Source organism: Maylandia zebra, linkage group LG7 (genome assembly GCF_041146795.1).
Source record: "Maylandia zebra isolate NMK-2024a linkage group LG7, Mzebra_GT3a, whole genome shotgun sequence".
Taxonomy (NCBI): domain Eukaryota; kingdom Metazoa; phylum Chordata; class Actinopteri; order Cichliformes; family Cichlidae; genus Maylandia; species Maylandia zebra.
The window spans coordinates 12,753,262-12,774,465 of record NC_135173.1 but is presented as its reverse complement, the minus strand read 5'-3'; the positions used below and the strand labels follow the sequence as shown (position 1 = coordinate 12,774,465).

Here is a 21,204-nt window from a genome sequence, read left to right as displayed (position 1 = left end):
ATTCTAGCCATTATTTTGCAAAAGCACAAAGTAGTATCTAAAACTATTTGGATGGAAACAAGATTTTGTAAATCTTGTATATATATGCCCGATTCTTAGAGAACTCCATTAAATCCAATTTTCGAAACTGTCCAGCACCAAATACACATAGTTAACAATTAGTCAATGAAATCTGGCGCACATATACTAGTTAAGGACAGTGAGGACACACAGTATTTAGGTGACCAGAAACTACTCCAAATGAATGCTCATGAAAACTTTAAAAATAAATAAATAAATCAAGGCTTTACTCATGAAAACCTCATCAATGAAAATTTTTAAATTTTATACTTAGCTGAGGATAAAAACAGACATTTGTTCTTGTTTACTAAAGTTCTATATATGTGTAAAAATGGCTAGGGAGTATATATATTTTTACTTGTCATTAAAAAACGGCTGCCATTTAATATTTATACACATTATATTGCAAATTTGTCATAGAACAGAGGTCGGTCAGATGACTTGCATGTTTGCATACCTTTTGCAGACAGGAAGGTTGGGCGACATGATTCCTCTTTATTTGCATAGATTTACTTGATTGAGCTCAAACTGTCTGCCCCAGCAGTGCCATCAGACTTCATGTCTGTGTTGAGGGTACCAGGAAGTATTGAAATAATGAGAAATTTGAACTAAAACTAAGAATGTGAGGAAAAAACAGCAAAGATCTGCTTTGCGACCAGGATTACTATCGAGGCCAGAGAACTCGCACGCATATCTCGTTCTTTGCCGAGGGAAATTTGCAAGTGAATTATCTCTTCAGTTGCATGAAATCATCTTAACTCTGGCCAGCCTCCAGTGACAGCGAGTCTTTTGGACGTGGTGCCCAATTAGTCAGCTTTCCAATGTGAATTATCAGCCCACCACTTGCCAAACGCTGACAATCAAAATGTCACTGACTAAAATATCTTCCCTGCAAACTGAGCAATGAAATGTGCTGAGTGAAGCCTACAGAACTGTTTCAGTTCTTTCATGCTTAAGGCTGTACTGCAGAGTGCCGTTACTCTGTCTAATAAGGGCAGCTGTCAAATCTAACTTTGTGGATAATGTAGCTGATCTTAAACAATGCTTTGCTTTAACTTCCCCTGTGAGTGCAGAGTGGTGACACTGGATTTATGGATCTATTCCTCCATAATTGCCAGTCGTAACAAAGACTAGAAGTCTTTAATTAAAGGGATTACAGGCAACGTGGTAATTCACATGACTAAAAGTTTGCATGACTAAATGTATAGTTCTTCCACTCACAGCACTCCATCCTCATCCAATACACTTCTTCCACTGGAGGAGTGCTCACTGTGTTTCTGATTAAGGGTTTTAGTTCAAATGCATTTATTATTTATCTACACCTATTTTATCTAGATCTTACAATAAAATACACACAGGTTTTAGATATAAAGCAAGATCTTCGGGGTATCTGTGTATATCGGCTACAAACAAGGTCCTAGTGACATTTTACAAGGGCTACACCCAAATGTGTATCTGAAGAAAGCTTATGTGCTGAAAGGAATTTGGTTTTTTCTTGCTGTCTTGTGATATGAAATACTTTATATACATACATTCACTATCTGGAACCACATCCTCATTTTGGGTTCGACAGCATTTCTAGTAGGTAACGGCAGATGGCTTGAACATAAATTGAGGCTGCAGTTTGGGGAAGTCCTCAGAGGGGACTGGCGGTGGCTCCTGGGCCGGGCAAGGGAATTAATTGAAAAAGTGGAGGGAGGGTGAGGCACAAAAGTGAGAATGAACAGGAGTGTCGTATATAAATATAGAACACGAAGGGGCATGTATGGAGGTTTGGTCCCACTCCTGAAATTCAAAGAAATTATCTTCAACAAATACATGTAATTGGGAGTACTGAAGTTCTTTAGTTCAACATTTATATGGTTCAGCACTCTCTGAATGGTTTGTTTGGAGTTGAATGTCTTTTTTTGTTGTTTCTAATAAAAACACCTTTTCCACTTGTTTTTTTTAACATAAATATCTAATCACTCATATTACAGCAGCTCAAGACGTTTAGACCTGTAGGTGTGTTCAAGATGACATGCTTGAGCTGAAAACACAGTAGAGGAGAAAGGTGATGTAAGTAACTCTGTGTGTGACTTGGTTGTTTCTGAGAAAATACCTCATGTCAGAGGTCGGAGAAGAATGGTCAGACTGCTTTAGTCACGTTGAACCTTGAATCAGATGGTCTTCAGCAGCAGAAGACCAAACCAGGCGCCACGCCATCAACTGTGTGATGCCATTTTGTCAATCTGGACCAAAACCTCTAAGTTCCCAGCACCTTGTTGGATCTGGCAAAAGATGGCTCCATCCTGTACTAACAAGATTTAACTAATGAAGTAACAACTGAGAGGATATAGAATCAGAAAGACTTTATTTATCCTGTTACGTTCTTTGTCTAGACGTGTAATAGACGCAACAAAAAATTGGCCCACTCCCGCTCCAACAAAACAAGAACCCAAACAATAGTATCTTCTAAAATGCTAAGCAGCCATTTATTTGCTTCAGCAGTGAGCAGTGCCAAAAATAACAAACAAAACTCCCTAATGGTCCCTATGCTTTCCTACACAAAATGAAAACCAAACAAAAGACAATTCACTTACCTAACTTTCTACATGAAAAACAGGAGAAAACTTAATCAACAAAAATGGCTTCTCACGCCTACTAGGCTGCTGCAGTGAACAATATATACAAGGTGAACAAAATACTCAGTTGCTACTTTACAAATCTATTTACAGCTATTTACAAAACTAAGATACCAACACATACACACACGTTTATACTTGCAACTCACTGGGCACAGACACTCTATCAAAAAACCGAATCAAAAGCTCATGCTATTTGTTGGGTGGTGGAGGCTAGTAGAGAGGGAGCCAGGTGGCTGTCATCTGGTAGCTAAATACTGGAGGTGATTAGCCAATTATCCAATCCAAGGACAGGAAGAGACTCCACCCAACTACTCGGCAGGCACGCCCAGGTGTCCAACTCCTAAAAGAGAAGGGGGAAAAACCCACAGCCATCCTCTGGTGGGAGGAGTCACGCATAAAACAAAACACTGACAACATTGGATCATAACAATCCCCAAGGGACAATTAAGATACAATAGAGCAGCATGACGTTGAAGATAAGGACAGGGCATAAACAGGCATAGCATAAACTCTCATGTCTAACTGGAATCAAAAAAACATTCTTACTTCTTTTTTTTTTTAAACAGCTTTTCTACATCATTTAAATATCATACCCAGATTTGAAATTAGATGTATAATGCATGGTTTTCAAAATATCCAGAACAGTGCCTTGCTGTCGGGTGAGGTGTAATTTAAGGTGATATCAGGCCTGGAAAAGTGATGATGAAGCAACTGTGAAGAAGAAACTCAACAGCACCTGCAATTATATGAACAGATAATATGATTGTCTCCAAACACATAAACCAAGTCCAAACATGCACTTTGCATACAGTGAGTATCTCATGGGGGCAGACTAAATGAGTTTGAGTTCAGCTGCAGCACATTGTGGTAAGATGGTTCAGAGGCCTGTGGCTGCTGGTTGCATAAGGTGTTTTTTCTAAACGTCGTAGCACAAGCTACACAGTATATAAAAATTCTTGCAGTAAGCTCTTTCAAGTGCCACGACACTTAAACAGTACTTTGGGATAATATCCATCTCGATGCAGTTCACCCAGGTCATATGAAGATGAGATCAGAGGGCCTTGACTCTTTCTTGCTGTCGGTGGCTGTAGCTCAGGAGGTGGAGCACGTCATCTACTAGTTAAAAGATTGGTTTGATCTCTGGCTCCTCCAGTCTGAATGCCAAAGTAGCCTTAGACATGATAATAAACCAAAACTTGCTCCGCAATGCATTCGTTGGAGTGTGAATATTAGATAGAAAGCACTTACGTGTATAAAACAGCTTCTATGAAAAAGCTTCTATGAATATTGTTAACTGTGGCATTTTCTTTTGTTTTGTTTTGATTTGAGTGTTCAAGTAGAAAAGCGCTGTATAGGAACCAGTCTATTTACTTGCCGTCTGAGTGAAGCAAACTCATGTTTGCATATATTGTTTTGACAGGCAAATAAAGGGCAACGCAAGAAAAAAAAAATAGTCTGACTCAAATGTCCTCTCGGAAGTTTCCATTTGTGATCTCCTCGATCTGTCCTGCCATTGTTTCCATCTTACCTCACTTGTAACTCAAAACTTTCCAGTGCATTTTTCCCATGCTCAGCTGGCTCAAAAGTCATTTTCCTTAGGTGACTTTTTTCATGTGCACCATCCAACTCGCTGGACTGGTTTTAGCAGTTACATTTTGTATGCTTGTGAATTCATTCGAGGTGAGTCGCACATTACCTGGAATTCTCCCTTGAAGAATCCTTAGCTATTGTTCAAAGATATCATCAAATATGAGAATGCAACATTTGGCTGATGTGGATTGCGTTCAGAAACAACAATTTGGCACAAAGTCAGGAAAACAGCAAGCTTATCAAAGGCCATTTTGCGTTTGTAAATAAGCAAATATAGCCACTGGCTTGACTTTACCATGGAAAGGAAACCAGACCATGTTGCTTTATGTGTGTCATGCTTGAAACCCTCTCCCCAGTGGCACAGATAATATTACGCTATTTTAAAATCACACGCTGCCCTCTCTTTTGATATTGGTGTAAAAATAGAGATCAGTGCAGCAGCACGAAACAGTTTGAAATATAGAACAGACAGCAGGAAGCTATATTTAGAATGGACACAATCACAATAAGTGCCTGGTGACATTTCATCAACTCCCTACTGAATGCCATTTGGCTTTCCTTACTTTCATGCAGTTTTTATACACCCTTAAGATCTCTGCTAAAGTCTAAAAGGGGGTAAAATTGAGTTAGTGATTAAACTTCATTTGTCCTTACTCACAGATTATGACATTAGATATTGCTGCACCATTTGGGTCTCACTCTCTTTCTCATCTTATCTGTGTCGTAAGAATTTAGGGATCAATGTTGAGAGAACTATAGTCACATATTTAACAGTTAAGCATACGTCACTGGCTTACATAGCTGCGTTCCAGCAGCTAAAGTTGAGTTTTAAATTTGTGTCTTTGTTATGGTGCTTGGCACACGATTAAACATTAAAAAAAACAAACACTGAAGTCACTGAGTAGTATGAATGCGGGCAGGGTGATTTGACACCACGGGAAACATGTTGGGGGTTCTCCAGCGAAAACATTCCTTCAGCCATGCACGTTTTAAGTGAGCACATCCTCTGCAGAGGCAGCTCCCTCCAAGTGAAATTTAAGCTCAGCAGCATTGATCGGCACCCAGAGTCTCAGGATGTCACGTTGAAAACGTTCCACACTCAAAGAAGAAGAACATGCAATGAACTTCGGCGAGAATATCCACCAATCTAATGTTGTTGAAATAAGAAACCTGTACATGCTACAACAACCAACCGGTTCAAGCTGCAACAATGGTAGCACTAGTAAAGATAGTTACAGCTTTATTCTGAGAAGTCAGCTTAAAAAGATAAGGAATGATAAGTTGATAAGTGTATGATGGGTGTAAAATGCAAATATAAGGGGAAAAAGTTGCCTGTGTCATAATGTTACCTACAGCAGTTCTTCTGGCAAAAGGTTTATGCACACATCATGTCATGGTAATTTTGGACTGTTTTTTTAAAGAACTGGATGAACACGTTTGAATTTGTTTTAGATTTTCTTTATCCCACACAGGGTCAAAAGTATACATACAGGTACTCATACAAGTATAGATACACCCCTGTTAATGTTTGGTTAAATGTCCCTTAGTAAGTTGCACCTCAACCAGAAGCATTTGGTAGTCATCACAAACCTTCTGGTATAATTCTGGTTGGATTTCTGACCACTCTGTAGCAGTACTACTTGAAGCAAAACAGCCCCAGAACATGATGCCACCACCACCACGCTTAACAGTTGATACAGTATTCTTAAGACTTGAAAGCCTCACCTTTACTCTTCCAAACGTACCTCTTGTCATGCCAAATACCTCAATCTTTTTCTCATCTGACCACAAAATTCTTCTCAAGAAGGCATTTTGCTTGTCCATGTGGACAGCTGCAAATTTCAGTCAAGCAAAAAGGTGTCAGTTTTGGAGCAGGCTCCTCGGTCTTAGTCAGCACCCTCTCGATTCACGATGACGTGAAACTCACTTCACTGTGGACAGTGACACTGTGGTGTTCCAGCAGTTTCCAGTTCATGGCAGGCTTGAGCCTGAGTGGTTCCTTGGTTGTTCCTGAATATTCTAAGTAATTTCCTATGAGGTTGGCAATTTGGGTCTTCTTCCAGACCCTGGCAAAGTGGTGATACATCTAAATAACTTGTTCCTATGTAGAATTTTTTGAACTGCTAAACTTGCATTGTCATTCATATATCTTAATTAAATATATCGTATTGTTTAATAATATAAAACATCTAGTGATCACAGAATATCATAAACTACTGCATTTTGTTAAGAAATATTTACAACATGTAACATTGTCTAACACTGGAAAATAACTCAAAATGTTAGAAATATTCCAGTGTTAGAAAATCAGCACTGCTCAGTGTTAGCCATTGTTAATCTTCAAAACTGACTAGGTTACTTTTAAACATATAACACTGTCAAAAGTGTTAATTTAACACTCAACGGTGTTGTATTTAACACTCAGAGGTGTGGACCCATATAGACACTCTCCAGTGTTAATTTAACACTGGAGATTTTGCTGTGTAATTGGATTATAGGTTTCTGTAATTTTACAAACATTCTTACAATCATCGCTCAAATGATGATGAGAAGAATGATTTTTTACATTTACTACAGCAGTAGTTCTTTACCATGTAGAAAAACTGACACATAATGTTTAAATTGCTCTTATTTGTGTCATATTAAGATATCTCAATACATAGTTCAACTTTTTACACTGACAGAAACTGGAGTTTCACTGGTCTGCCCCATGCACAAAGTGACGTTGTAGTGACGTCTTTTTAAGTCATTTTTTGGAGGTGCAATTTTGGTCCGCAACAACTTTTGTTTTGATGTCTTTTTAAAAAAAATTTTTACATCTACTATACTGTACTTCTAGTGTTGACATTCATAGGACCTCTGTGTACGGGCTATTTATAGTCCAACTGTGGTTGTTGACAGGCAGTTTGCAAAGTATGTCCAGTTCATACACACACACTTGCACATACTGTCGGTTGCAACTTCTGTTACCGATCACAAACATGTAATAGCCTACTGAATAAAACAATAGGCTAATACATAATAAATTGTGTTTGTTTAAAAATAATCCACATTTATACGTATCATGTTGATAACAATGTTGAAATTTGTAAATAAAAAAAATTACATTTCTTAATCATGTAAGTTTCCTGCGCCTGCCATAGACATCCACATGATGTTCAAGAAAATTACCCAGTCCAAAGTTCAAATGTTGAACATCATACTGACGTCCAGGTTGGGTGATGGTTGGACATCCAAATTGTCGACCAAATTCAGATGTCACACAGATGTCCAGAATTGGTATATATATAAAAACATGATCTGCACATCTGTCTGACGTCCACTGTTTAGTGGGTAAGATCAAAGTGGACCATATGTGGCCTGTGATTTAAAAAGAGTTCGACATCCCTGCATTAGCTGATCTCATTGGTTACCTCCCTGGACATTTTTGGGGGGCAATAATAATGTGCAGTAAACATTCACTCATTCTTTTATTTATTTATTAAGTCAAGTCTTTTTTGCTCATACCTTTTTTGGACTTTAAAAAAAACCCACTTTAACATCTGCTGTGTGTTGTTGTGTTGTGTTTTGTTGTGTTTAATTGTACTTAGTGCTGACGTGGGACAGTTTTCAATTTCGTTGTACTATTGTACACGGTCATTTCTTATCTTATCTTTTCTTATCTTATTAGACCAACTCCACATCAGTCAGTTAGATGAAAACTGTTTTATACAGTTTACTTAACTAAATATTAAAGCTATAAAAGGATTCTTATGAGACAAAAATATTTATAAAAAATAAATACAGTCTTTATAAAGCCAATTTGGCATTAGCGGGTGCCCAAAATGACCACTGGGTTTTTGCAGCGAGTCACATCACATTTCCAATTAATCTGGTGATAAGTTCACAACATAAAAATAAAGTCCCTCTGCGCGGAGCCTGCTGCCCATATCCTCCAGGAGCTGTTTCCATAGCCACAGTGGCGTAAGAGAAGGATGAAGAGATTTTGTGGACGATTGCTGAGGCCTAATGAAATGAAGACTGTAAAATGATTGGTTCTGTGTTCTGTGCAAACTATTGCATAACTCTAAGATCAGCACTGAGCTGAATATATATATAGAGAGAGAGAGAGCTGCAGGTGTTCAAATTGTGGACCCTGCCTAAATTTGTGTTTGATGTTTCAGTTGCAACAAGGACACAAAAACTGACAGCTGCAGGTAGCAGACGGGGAAGGAAAAACTGCCCCGAGCCCTTTACCAGAGGTGAAACCCTCTGCGGGACTCAAAGTGAGGTGAGCCGTGAAAAGTCAGAGACACTGCTGGTGTGTGAGAGTAATGTTTTATAGCTTTCTCCACATTGGCCCTGTGTAAGAAATATAGTTCATAAAGGAAATATTTACACAGAAAAGATTAGATTAGAGTCTCCACTGTAGTAGCTTCTACTACAACCACAGTATTAGTGTTCAAGCCTAACTGGGCCAGTTGTGCTTTTCCTTGTTATTATATATCATATGTAATGTGGATGCTCATATTAAAGTTTTAAGTTTAAAGCCATGGGGCCAATGCAAAAATATTCATTCAGAGCCAAAAATCTCAAAACATTTGATATTCAAATTCTTTTTTCTCTTCATGGCTCTGTATGATGTCAGTAAGAGGGGATCTCCCTAATATGGTCATGTTAGTCTCTGTGAACAGAAAAGCCTCGAAGTTCTGTCTGTGAATAACAGCCAATCACAGGAAAGATATATTAAAGGGAGGGTGCCATTAAAGAGGCATCAGCTAAAAGAGCTTGTGTCAGAAAGCTGCACCAAGGGCCGATATGAGCTGATCAAAAAGGTTCTGAGAACTAAAAAAACACTGTTTTTTCACTGGTTGTTCAATTGATGTTTAAAGTTTCAACATCTAAAGTGTTACTGCTTGTCTAATTGTAATTTTAATTGCGAATCACTATAGTAGAGGCTACTGTAGCTTCTGCTATAGTAACATAGAGATCTAGAAGTGTGCTGTAATTAAATATCCGGGAGTTAAAGTAAGCTTTCTACATGACATAAAGATAATGATGACAGAAAAAGATAGATTTTGACTTTAAATGACTAAAAAAAACACATGTAGCTTTTCTTTGGCCAGCATGCTTTCCTTTGAAATTTAAACAGGAAAAGTTAAAGTACACGACTGTTTGTACTCCCAGTCATTCCTCAGACTCCTTCAGTTTTCCCCACTGTCTCCCAAATGGGCTGGGCTTTTTTCCCGCAGTCCACCCTTTTCCAAATCCTATAAATAGCAGCTGTTTCAGAAGGCAGAACAATACTCTGCAGACTTCTCCATTCATACATTCCTGGCACCGGACCAAGCTGTCTCCACCCTCTGCTGGTTACCTGACTCATGTCTCTGCACGTCTACTGTATGTAAACAGTGGTGCACACACACACGCACAGAGCAGGAAAGAACTCAACAGAACCACACACATATCTGCTTTACAAATGGCTCTTGTTAAAACTAATGTGAATCACAAAGTACAGACTGATGTAATGTATTTAAAATACTAAAATAAACTGTATAAACATGTTTTCTCTCTGGCAGATTTGTCCATGGATGTAGCATCTGTTCTTATCTTAATTTCCATCTTATTTGTTTCAAAAGAAACACTGCAAGACTCTCTTATCTCACTAAAATACCTAAAGCTCTATAATCTTCAGTGAAAAACAACATTGAATTTAAGAAGTAGATTTGTTTTCTTTGCCTGCTTTGCTTTTGACCAATGCAGAACATCACCGACGGTTCAGACGACTGAATCCTGATTGTAGTATCATGGTGGTTTGCTGATTTTGGCACGAAATGTAATTTAAGGTCAAAAATCCCCCTCTCCTTCTTCCTGTTTCCTCCTTCACTTTTGCTATTGCTCAGACTGATTCATCAGAATGGTATGAAACATGAGCTTTTTAATATATCTTCTCTTCATATAATACACAAATGGCATGTTTTATAATTGTAACATATCCCTAAAAGGAACTCAAATTTTTCATAAATGCACTGCAGCCCACTGCAGAGCAGTGAAAAAGCAAATGTCTCACAGTGTTTGCTAACTTGTTGGCTCCGTAGAAGTCTGTATGAGGTCAAATTGCGGCTATGTTGAGCCAGTTGGTGATATGTGTCCTGCACTCTCTGTCCTTGGCTAATTTAAACATTTCCAGCACTGAATCAGTTCTGAAGCGGACTACTTCTTCTGTGTTTCAGATGTTGAACCAAGGTAAACAGATTTCATTCTACCAAAATTTTATGGATATTGCGTGAAAACGCTTTAGAGTGTTTAAAGCATTGTGAGGAGGGAGAGGGGGAAATGCAAAATTTTACTGTTTTAATAACTGCTTTTAGTTCAGTGTCTTGATGACATCCTGCAGCATACAGTAGCTACACCCTCCTTCAAAATGACTGGAGATCAAATCAGTCCTGAGTACCTTAAAGCACCTATCAACAAGTGAAAAAGAAAGTCACAGAAATTGTCAGCTATGTATGAACAAATACCAGCACACTTGTTTATAAGCTGATCAGCATCCCCATTGGTGAAAGCAGGCAGACGGCAGCAGGCTAAAGAGGGTGGGAGCCTTCTGGGAAAAGCATCGGTGATGATGGAGTCACTGAATATCATTGATACTCCCCAAGTGTCACAGACACACGTTGTGCTTCAGCTGTGTAGGGTCTGTGAACAATTTGAAACTAGCAAACCACTCTGCTGTACCTTAGATTTCCATTTCTCACTACACTGCTCGTTTCAATATTTACATACATGTCTCGGTTTTGCCACATCGTTGCTCAGTTGGAACTTAAAGGCTATGCCACAGTTTGTATAATTGAACCACGTGACACTAAAACTGTCATCTTCACGCTCTGTGTTTTGCTTTTCCCGACAGGCTGAACGTAGGAAGCAGTGTGGGAAGCATTTTCGTGTGGGAGTGTGCCGGTCAAGAGTGAGGGAACGTCTACTATTCATGATCATCTCGCTTTGGACACCTGCCAAAGGTTTCTGAAAATGAGGGGGCTGGTGGCTGAAACACAGTGATCATTTATTGTTTTCATTGTGCTTTGGCTCCTCGTTTTTCCAAAGGAAGTGAGAAAGAGTCTGTTTCAGGTCTTCTGGGTTTGTCATACCAGTGGAACTGTAGGTGAATGTTGTGAATAATGTGAGATCAACTTCATTTTTATGTTGCTTTTTTATTTTTTACACTGTCACTGGTTTAAAAATATTTATTATTGTTGACATTTCCTCATATTTATGCCATTAAAAAGGACACTGACACATACTGAATGAAAAAAAACCAACCACATCTCACAGTTGATCGATTACCAACTCATCTCCGTGACCTTTACATGTGCTGCTTTTCCATCTCTTGCTGCTGTATCTAAAACTGTGCGTAGACCCGTGCAGAAAATCCTGACAGCCTTTACGCGATATTTTGTTTATCGTCCTGTTTATTTCCACACCATCATTATCACATTATGTGGTTACATTACATCATAGCCACTCCATTACCTCGTGCCAGAAATGTTGAGCATGGTAATCCAGTGATAAAGGTTGGAAAAGGTTGTGCAAACATCACAACTCCTGCTATATGTTTTAGCAAGGCAGTGTTAAAGTGATGCAACTGCAAGGTTTAGCTGATTATTACCACATGCGACACCGTGCCTGTGCTGTTTTTGCACTTACAATCCGCCTGTGTGTGTGTGTGTGTGTGTGTGTGTGTGTGTGTGTGTGTGTGTGTGTGTGTGTGTGTGTGTGTGTGTGTGTGTGTGTGTGTGTGTGTCATCTTGCCAAAATGTGGTCCTGGCGATATCTTCTATAGTAAGAAATACCAAAATGATGATTTGAAGTAGTGTTTGAATACCTCTTTGTGTTTCAGTGGAATTTTTTTTCCTTGGTGTAACATGGAAGTTCACAGAGTCACAGTGGTGTGGTGGTTAGCACTATCACTTGGGTGAAGGTTATGAGTTTAAATCCAATCTGGGTCTTTCTGTGTGGAGTTTATATATATATATATGTGACCTGTCCAGGATGTACCATCACCTCTCACTCCTTTGACAGCTTGTTCCAGCCAACCCACAACCCTGAGTTGGTTACGCAGAAGAAGATGGATCACAGAACTTTAGAATAAAGTCAAATTTGAAAATGTAAGCTCAGGGTTGGTAGCAGAGCATATGCTAATTGATTCCGATTCACAAGATATAAATTTGACTTTGCTATTTTAAACCATATATGCATACATTTATAGCCTGTCCATAGCACTGATGCTGTATAGGCTATACACGCATGTCCAGCAATTTTCTTAATTTATAATGTATTTGTAAATTCTCAATAAGTTGTATCTTTGTCTTTCATTTTAGAAATGGATTTAGTGTCACACTTGCTGTGATGTCATTACAAGATGATTTTTAGTTTTATTATTCATGCAACTTCTTACAACTATTTTAATGATTGGATAACTATTTAAATGGCAATTCTTGAGGCTGCTGTCACTTTGAGTTAGATAAAAAAGCAAACAGATGAACGCTAGCTTCCCATAAGCACTACAAACATGTAGGAAGTGTGTCATAAAACTACAGTTCCTCACATGGCCACTAGAGGAAGGCTCTTAAAGTATATTAATCCCCAAATTTAAAATGGAACAGCTATTCCCAAACTCACCAGTGCTGTGGCACACTTAAAAACCAGAAAATCTCAATCTTACATTTTCACTCTAATTAAAATACAAGAGAAATTGGTATATTTCCTTGAATTTTTTGTGTTAAGTTATAAGCCCAATATGTGAGCCACCTGCAAATTAGACACAAAAGTCAATACATGTGTTGTACATTTAGGTCAGAGTATTGATTAATAGCACAAGCTAACCCCCTTATATTGCCAGTTTTATCTTTTTTTATATGAATAAATGTATTTATATAAATATGTAACTGTACATTATTATTACTTTGGACCACCTGCAGTACCTTTGTGGCCCACTATGGAGCCCCTGCTAGCACTTTGGTAATCCCTTCTTACTGTCTGCTCACTTTAGCTAATTATTTGTTTGTGGCAACTGTAAGGATATTTGTTTTAAAATAACTGACCTATTACAAGTGTAGGTTAGAGACAGGTGGGTTTCATTTCTGTCTTCTCTTATACTAAAAGACAGTCTAAGAAGTTGGCTGCCAGGTTTGTCCAACATGTATATAATTTGTAGCCTGTTTTACATGATCGAAAGTTAGAACTGTATTACTGAAGTAAATTAGCGATTCTTGCTACTCAGTTTAGCTAGCCAGCTAAGTTAGCTTACAGCTTCTACAACTGCTGGTTTAGAAAAAGGGCACGAGATGGCGGTAGCTAAAATGCTTAACTCTGAAGCCTGTTAAAGTCCTGGTCCGTTTTTTGTCTTTATATTCTATTTCTATATTTTAATAGTACTAGTATAAAGTATGGCGTGTCAACCATATTGTATTCTTCACTTCATTTGCATTTTTCTTAGGTAAATTACTTAAAACTGTAGTTGACAAACGAATCGGTTTAGCAGCTAGCCTCAAACCAGCAAAAACCACATAAGAGTTTATGGTGTGAGAAGATGGCAATTTGTTATAGTTAAGTGTTTCTTAAACACGTGTGGACAGTACAAGCACGAGGCCCCACAGGACTACTGTAGTAGATGTAAATTGAGCGGAGTCGACGCTTCTCTGCAGCGCCTCTAGGGCCGCACTTGTGCTCGCAGAGGAGGAGAGTAGTACAGGGAGGTGGGAGCGCGGAGGCAGGGCAAGCTCTGTGTGAGTTAGGGATAATGACAGACCGGCACGGCCGGAGTTTAGCAGAAAAATAAGAACCTGGTGAGCAAAATCCAGAGCCGCCGCGAAAAACCACTGAAGTCCGCGGCGGAAACATGCGATCTGACAGGAATCTACGTGTCCGCGTCTCACTTGTGCCTTTGCTAACACCTTCAGGGAGTTCACATGTTTCTGCGCGTCGACAAGGAGGCAATGTTTAGACGCAGACGAGCGACGGAGCCCCGCGGAGTTTGGATGTGTGTTTGGTAGCTTGTCAGATGAAAGAGTACAGTTTGTTGAATCGAGAGGAACGGCGCCAAGGAGCACCCCGAATGTAGCCTCCAGGGGAAGCGAAAAGCGAAACACTGTACCTGCCAGTGTGTGCCTTTGGTCACCCTGCTGTGTGTTTCGATTTCTCGTAGTTCTGTGAGGCTAACGTAGGAGAGGATGCAGGTGAAGAAGCAAAGGGACCCGGACCGGAGCGGCGGGGACATGCTGGAAGCAGACGGTCCCCGCAAAAACTCCTCGTGCTTCTCAAATATCAAGATATTCTTAATATCGGAATGCGCCCTGATGTTGGCACAGGGCACCGTCGGAGCATACCTGGTGAGTACAACACAACCCGAGCTCACGCAGGACTCGGAGTGCCTGCAGTGTGAACTGAGACCCCACTGCAGTGGGGGCTGCTCAGATCTGTGTTTACTGGGACTAGGCTATTGCATTTGGGGCTTTTCCTGCTCTGCATGCTTTTGACTAATGCAGCAGAACAGTGTCAGGACAGAAACCTGCCTTCTTCTCAGTAAAGTCTGCCCTTTAGGATAGTATGCCCTTTACCACTCTTTTGCTTGTGTTTTTATTGTGAGGAAAACCTCTATAGCTACTTTTCACTCATGTCTAATTTATCTCTAATGTGTCACAACTCAAACTAAATCATCATTTACCATCCATTTACCAGAGGGTGACTTTAAAACTCTGGTTAGCTTTAGTAATAATAGCCTAAACATATTTAGGATGTCAGAATTTGGCTGCTTTGACCCCAAATGACATTCAAGGTCAAAAATTTCCCCTCCATTACTTAAGCTTTCACATTTACTATTACTCATACAAATAAACTGTTAGTATGAGAAATAACATAATTAACACCTGCTTTCTTCTGATGAATCTTTGAAATGTGTCTTGGTGATGATGATGATGATGATGATGATGATGATGATGATGATGGAGTGTTACAGTAAAATTTGAACACAGGAATGCCTAATATAGATTTTGTTAAACAAAGCTCCCTGAAGTGCTTCAAATTTTTCCTCAAAGGGTCCCAGAGGATCTTTCACAACCTCGGGCGAACCACTCTGAACATTTAGTTTCAATATTAGCAGTGTTTATTCTCCAAGAATCACACTGATTTCTCAGCTTGCTTGTTCAATTATTAGAGTAAAACCCTAAATATCTTGTCCATATTTGGAGTGGAACATCTTATCTTAACTCTTACTGAACCTGCTGAGCATCAAGCATCCTGTGGCCCAGCAACAACAGAGCACAGTGGTGCCACTCGGGAGTCGCTTACGGGGAGGAGGGGGGTCTTTTTCTTCACTGTTTATTTCAGATTAAACAGGCATTTGCAGTTTTTTTTGTAGTTTATTGGCACTGGACACCTGTTTAAACAGGAAAGGAAAGATAGACCTGCAGGTGAGGTTTGGAATCATTCACTTAGTGCCAAGCTTTTGGGCCTGTTTTTGTTTGTAAAACCCACCGAGCTGATTTACATGGAATATCATTTACTCAGCCAGGACTGAGGTACCTGGCTTAGTGACAGTCTAATGAGCTGGTGTCGACCTGTATGAGCTAATGCGGTGTCTGATTGGATGAAGGTGCTTAGGAGTGTTTACTGGCAGCAAAGGGGCAAAATTTAACTATCACGACCCCCTCTGATTTCTGTGAGCTGCTTACAGCACAAGACACTTACAGTAACAGCACGCTGTGCCTCCTGATTTAGCAGCTTGACTACAGGGGAACGGTTAACCTGCAAAAACACATGAGAGCACACATGTACGTCTGCAGTCCGTGATTTATTAGGCCTGTTCTTTTTAGTTGTGCAAGTGAACAGAGGGAATTAACGGCTTTGAGTCTGAAGCAAATAATGAAAGATTGTTCTAGGCAGTCGAGTTCAATGGTCTAATGCACATTAGGGCTATAACTTTTTTCTTTTCTTTTCCTGTCATTACTAGGTATGTTACAATACTAGACTAATAGTACAGACCCAAAGATATTCAGTTTATGATGAGATATTATAAAGACATATAAAAGGCTAAAACCAGAATATTTCCATTCCTTCTGCTTGGTAAAATGACAGAACTGATTTATTAATTGCTAAAATAGCTGAAAAATGAATTAAATTTTTTGATTCACTGGATTAATTGACTAATCATTTCAGTTTGGTGGACATAGAGTTTGAATCACAGTATTACAGGAAACTAAAGTCCTGGCTTACAATCATGCCAAAGCTTTTTAACATAATGTATGTGCACTCAGGATATGGGCTTTCAATAGGTAAACAAACAGCAACTCATCTGAAGTATGGCCATTTAAGCTGCTCTATTTTGCCGTGGTTAAAAAGGTATTTTGTTGCTGCCTTTTGATATCAATAGATCACATGCATGATGAATATATTCAAACATCCATTAAATAGTGATGCCTGATTAAAATTTTAAATTTAGGGTGTGGTGTTATATGTAAATCTATAAATAGAAAGCATTGGTCAGTTTTTGTATGTAGGGCCCAAGAGTTCAAAATCTATTGCTTATGTTATCACTTCTCACAAAACCACCAAATCTGACACTTGAAAGCTTTGAGCTACAAAGTGCAACAACTGAACCTCAACAGTGTTTGTCTTGGCGCTGCAGGCCTGTCACACCAAGTGTGTTCAAACACGGAGGAAGCCCAAACGTGGCTGTCCTTTTGAAATCTCAGTACTTATATAATGTATTATATAATACCTATAATGTTTTAACATAAGGTTTTAGGTGGGATCTGATTTGTTTAGTAACTTACCAGACATTTTTTGGTTTACTTCAGCCATTTTTGTTGATTGGAACACGAGTATAACCATTAACACACCTGTCAGATATCAGATTCTGTGAAAGTGTAAAATGTTGTTTTGAAAACTGCAGTACATTTCTAAAGAAGTGTTCAAACTATGCTATACAAGTTATTTAAAAAGAGAAAGTACTAACTAAAAGTTCATCTCTTTGCCCATGTCCTAAACTGTGGAGGCAGCTTCTTTTGGATGCCACTAACAGAGCTCTTTAAAAATAACCTATGCAGCCCTGTTCAAATACCTTTAGATAACCTTCAACCTGCTGTAAGCCACACCTCATAAAACAGAGTGGATTCCATTCTAATAGCAGAAGCTTAGTTATAAACAGTTGCTCTTCCATCACAAATAGCACCATTTCTGCACATTTACATCAATGCTGAACCTCAATGTGCAGAAGTGACTGTCAGCAGTGAGCAGCTTTCTTCTGCATGTTGATAATTAAATGCCTGGTCAGTACATCCTGAGAAAAATTGTCTCCTCATGCTCACATAAGGTTTGCTCTTCTCATATTTGATGGGTTGTCAGCATGACGAGGTTTGTTTTGTTGCTGTGAGACAGATTAAACATTTCCACAGTCTGAGTTGTGATGTGGAGAAAATGTGGCTTTGACCACTGACCATTAAGCATTCCTCTCAGTTTTTCCTGTGTATTTTATGCTTGTAAGTAAAAAAACCGTGATGGAAAGCTGGTTGTTGAAGTCAGAAACGTGTTGAACCTGCAGACCAGAGTATGACTCATCCAGAGGGTTTCCACTGCTCAAACTGTCAGTCACAGGTGCTGACTGCAGGCTCTCGATAATGGGATGAGATGATGTGGTGGCTTTATTCCCTCTGTTTCAATGTTAATGTCTGCGTAGAGCTGCAGCTGTTATGTTAACAGGTTGTTGGGGCTCACTATTGTTTCTAACAGCTGGGTAAAACAGGATTGAGCTTAGATCCCAGCTGGGCAGAGCCAGCCAGGCATAAATGCAGCCCATCTAGTGTGTTTGCATTCCCGAGAAAGAGCCACCTAAGGGGCAGAAACGTCATGACTCATTCTGAAGTTTTCAATCCAACAAACTTCACTGAAGGACTCCGGCATGAGCCGCTCCCAACAATCATCTTCTCCGCACTTTGATAAGTAGTGAAAGAGTCACTGCAGTTGTGTTCAGAGAAGTGCAAAAATGACCTGCTGTCACATCTAACTTCTAAAAGTCACAGAAGACAGCTTATTTTAAACCCAAATGGCAAAACAGATAGACTGTATAGCATTGTTTTTTTTTGTTGGAAGTGACAGTCTACGCACCTGTTGTGTAGTAAGTATTGTGCACAGGTAAATAAAGTAAAGATAATGCACCCAGTAAACCCACAGATACAGATTGCAGTTCAATTTCAGGAGAACACAGTGTGTTGAGCTGTCACTGAAAGGACAGCTGTGGAGGAAGTGAAGGTACTAAATACAAGAAAAGCTGAAAATATATTCTATGTTCTACTGTTTAAAAATATAAAGCTGATGCTTCACTGTGATTCCTCCTGCAAACCAAACACTTAAAATGTACAGCATCAAGGTAAGGAAACATTCAAGTGTGTTTGCATGACGGACGAAAAGAGCAGTTTTCCACATTTAAGCCTTAAGCACAGAGCCTCTTGGAGCCACAAAGATTATGTCTGCATTAAAACTGCTTATAAACCTAAATCAACTGTGTACATTAAATCACCATAATTGGAAAAGAAATGTGTAAAATGCTCCAGCAGCAGAAACCACAAGTTGACTGGTGGGGCCCTCTTTTCAGGGGATGTTTGTGTTAGTAGGATCTTTTCTTTCTTTTTTTTAGTAGCTCAATCAAAACTCCTTCATAGTGGCAGTTGGGAAAAGGGAAGTAGTTGTGCCCTTTAAAGGACAGTTTGAGCCAAATATATAAATAGCATTTTATACTCTCTAAAATGTGCCACTGTGGTTCACATTGCTCAGAGAGACTCTTCCCACAGATCCGTCTTTACTGAGAAATCATGGCATGCACATGTCTAACTAAATTTAAAGTGTTAATTGTCCGTCTCTGTATATCCTGACTATAAATGTGGCCTCACAGTATTTATTCCCTGACCTCTGAATCGTATCTGACAAACAGGGTTGCCAAAAAACTATCCTATACAACCTTTCTGTTGTGTTTGCTTTGTTTAGAAGTTACTGGTAAGCTCTAACTCTTGCTCTGGATGACAGCTGGTGAACAAGAGAAGCAATGAAAGTAAATGTTGCTGTGCCCAGCTAATCAGAAACAGAGGCCTGTTGCCTGGGAGGAGCCACGGCGTGGAACATCTGAACAGCTCGTTATTCAGGATGTTCCAGTAGAAAGGCACACTTTAAAGCAATGTGACTGATGATGATGGAAACACGTGATTTATAGCAGTGCTTGAAAGAATCAAGCACAGGCCCTATTTAGATCCACTAATAGTTAATGTGTGTTTTTATGTTTGAATAATCATGCTTCCTCAATGGCTCTTGTTTTAAAATCCAGATATGTATTCGACATTTTTTTTTTCTTCATTCCACATTATTCGCATGGCCCCACATTTTACTTATTTGTTCCTTTTTTTTGTCCTCTTGTTTTTAGGTGAGTGTGCTGACCACCCTGGAGCGGCGGTTCAACCTACAGAGTGCTGACGTCGGAGTGATAGCCAGCAGCTTTGAGATAGGCAACCTGGCACTTATCCTGTTTGTCAGCTATTTTGGGGCTAAAGCACACCGGCCCCGTCTGATCGGCTGCGGTGGCATCGTCATGGCACTCGGCGCTCTGCTCTCAGCTTTACCCGAGTTTCTAACAAATCAGTATGAGATAGGGGAAGTGTGGAGGACTAATGAGGGTCGGGATTTTTGCTCCAATAGTAGCAGTTCAGAGGCTCAGCAAGCGGAGAAAAATGTATGTGACAACAAGGCCAACACCAACATGATGTACCTGCTGCTGATCGGAGCCCAGGTCCTGCTGGGGATTGGAGCCACGCCAGTGCAGCCCCTGGGGGTCTCCTATATCGATGATCACGTAAAGAAGAAAGACTCCTCACTCTATATAGGTGAGCCATATTAAAAATTCTTAGGGTGTCATCAAAGGAAGAAACGTTTTGCTCTTTTTGAGCAACACATTGATTTCCCGAGGAAATGAAACCTTGTGTGTTTGTTCATCGCCATCAGGTCTAATGTTTACATAGCTTAAGTCAACATATTATGCATGTGCACTTCTGCTGCACACCATCTCCCTTTGTTCCCAGCGCAGGCCTGTTCATGTGAGTGCCAGGTGAGCACATCTTGGAGCTGTTTAATCTCCATTGCAGTGGTTTAAGTGGTAAAGAGGCCAGAAATGGGTGAAATGTGTCGGTCTGCTGTGTTTGCGCTCCTCTCTCAAATCCAGGATGCTGCTGATGTGGCTAGGTTTAAGGTGAATTCAGAGTGCTTTCTGTGCAAAAGTGTGAATTCACAGTAGCTGTTTAGAGATTAGAGAGCAACTAAATCTGAGGCCTTACAATTTGTAAATTTGACTAGTAAGGTTCTTGATAGATATATATAGATATATATATATATCTATATATATAGATATAGATATACATACACACACACACACACACCATACAGAATTGAAAATAAGTTTTTCAGTGTATTCATTTAAAAAAAAAAGGTTTCATTGACTTACAGTTATGCATGATTAATCTTTCCCTTTACATGTAAACCACAGGCAAAAATCCCAATCAGTCTGTCTCTATGTTTTGACTGGGCCTGTAATTTGTTATCCAGATTGAAACATCAACCTTTGATAGAGTGCATGAGATGTGTCTGAATAGCAGGCAATGTTTGTTACCAGTGTGCAGCAGAGACAATGAGAGCCTGAATGTAGGATGAGTTCAGGCTGGTACACACCCTTCCTGATACATTTGCACAGCAGCGTGCTGTGTGTCACTCCAATACAGATGTGACCTGTGGACAAAGCCAGCAGTGTGCTTTGTAATCTCATGGCCAAAGCTGATGTTCTTGATTGCCAGTCATTGTGTTTATTTCAACGTGTTTTTTTTGTTGTTGTTTTTTTTAAAAAAGCACATTGTCAGGAGCT

At 39.5% G+C, this 21,204-nt stretch overlaps 1 protein-coding gene across 3 annotated transcripts in view; it reads left to right on the top strand.

The window, feature by feature from the left end:
* Window positions 1-9,594: 9,594 nt before the first annotated feature.
* Window positions 9,595-21,204, top strand: part of slco3a1a (solute carrier organic anion transporter family member 3A1a) — a 41,833-nt gene continuing 30,223 nt past the window's right edge. The window contains exons 1-4 of one of the 3 annotated variants that reach the window (XM_076885779.1): window positions 9,595-10,502; window positions 11,164-11,272; window positions 14,458-14,641; window positions 19,720-20,176. In XM_076885779.1, the coding sequence (XP_076741894.1) occupies window positions 14,483-14,641; window positions 19,720-20,176 (616 nt within the window). In that variant the 5' untranslated portion in view covers window positions 9,595-10,502; window positions 11,164-11,272; window positions 14,458-14,482. Of the gene's footprint in view, window positions 10,503-10,603; window positions 11,273-13,293; window positions 13,381-14,457; window positions 14,642-19,719; window positions 20,177-21,204 lie in introns of those variants that run through there. The other 2 variants (XM_004553206.6, XM_023152475.3) reach the window with 2 other exon arrangements.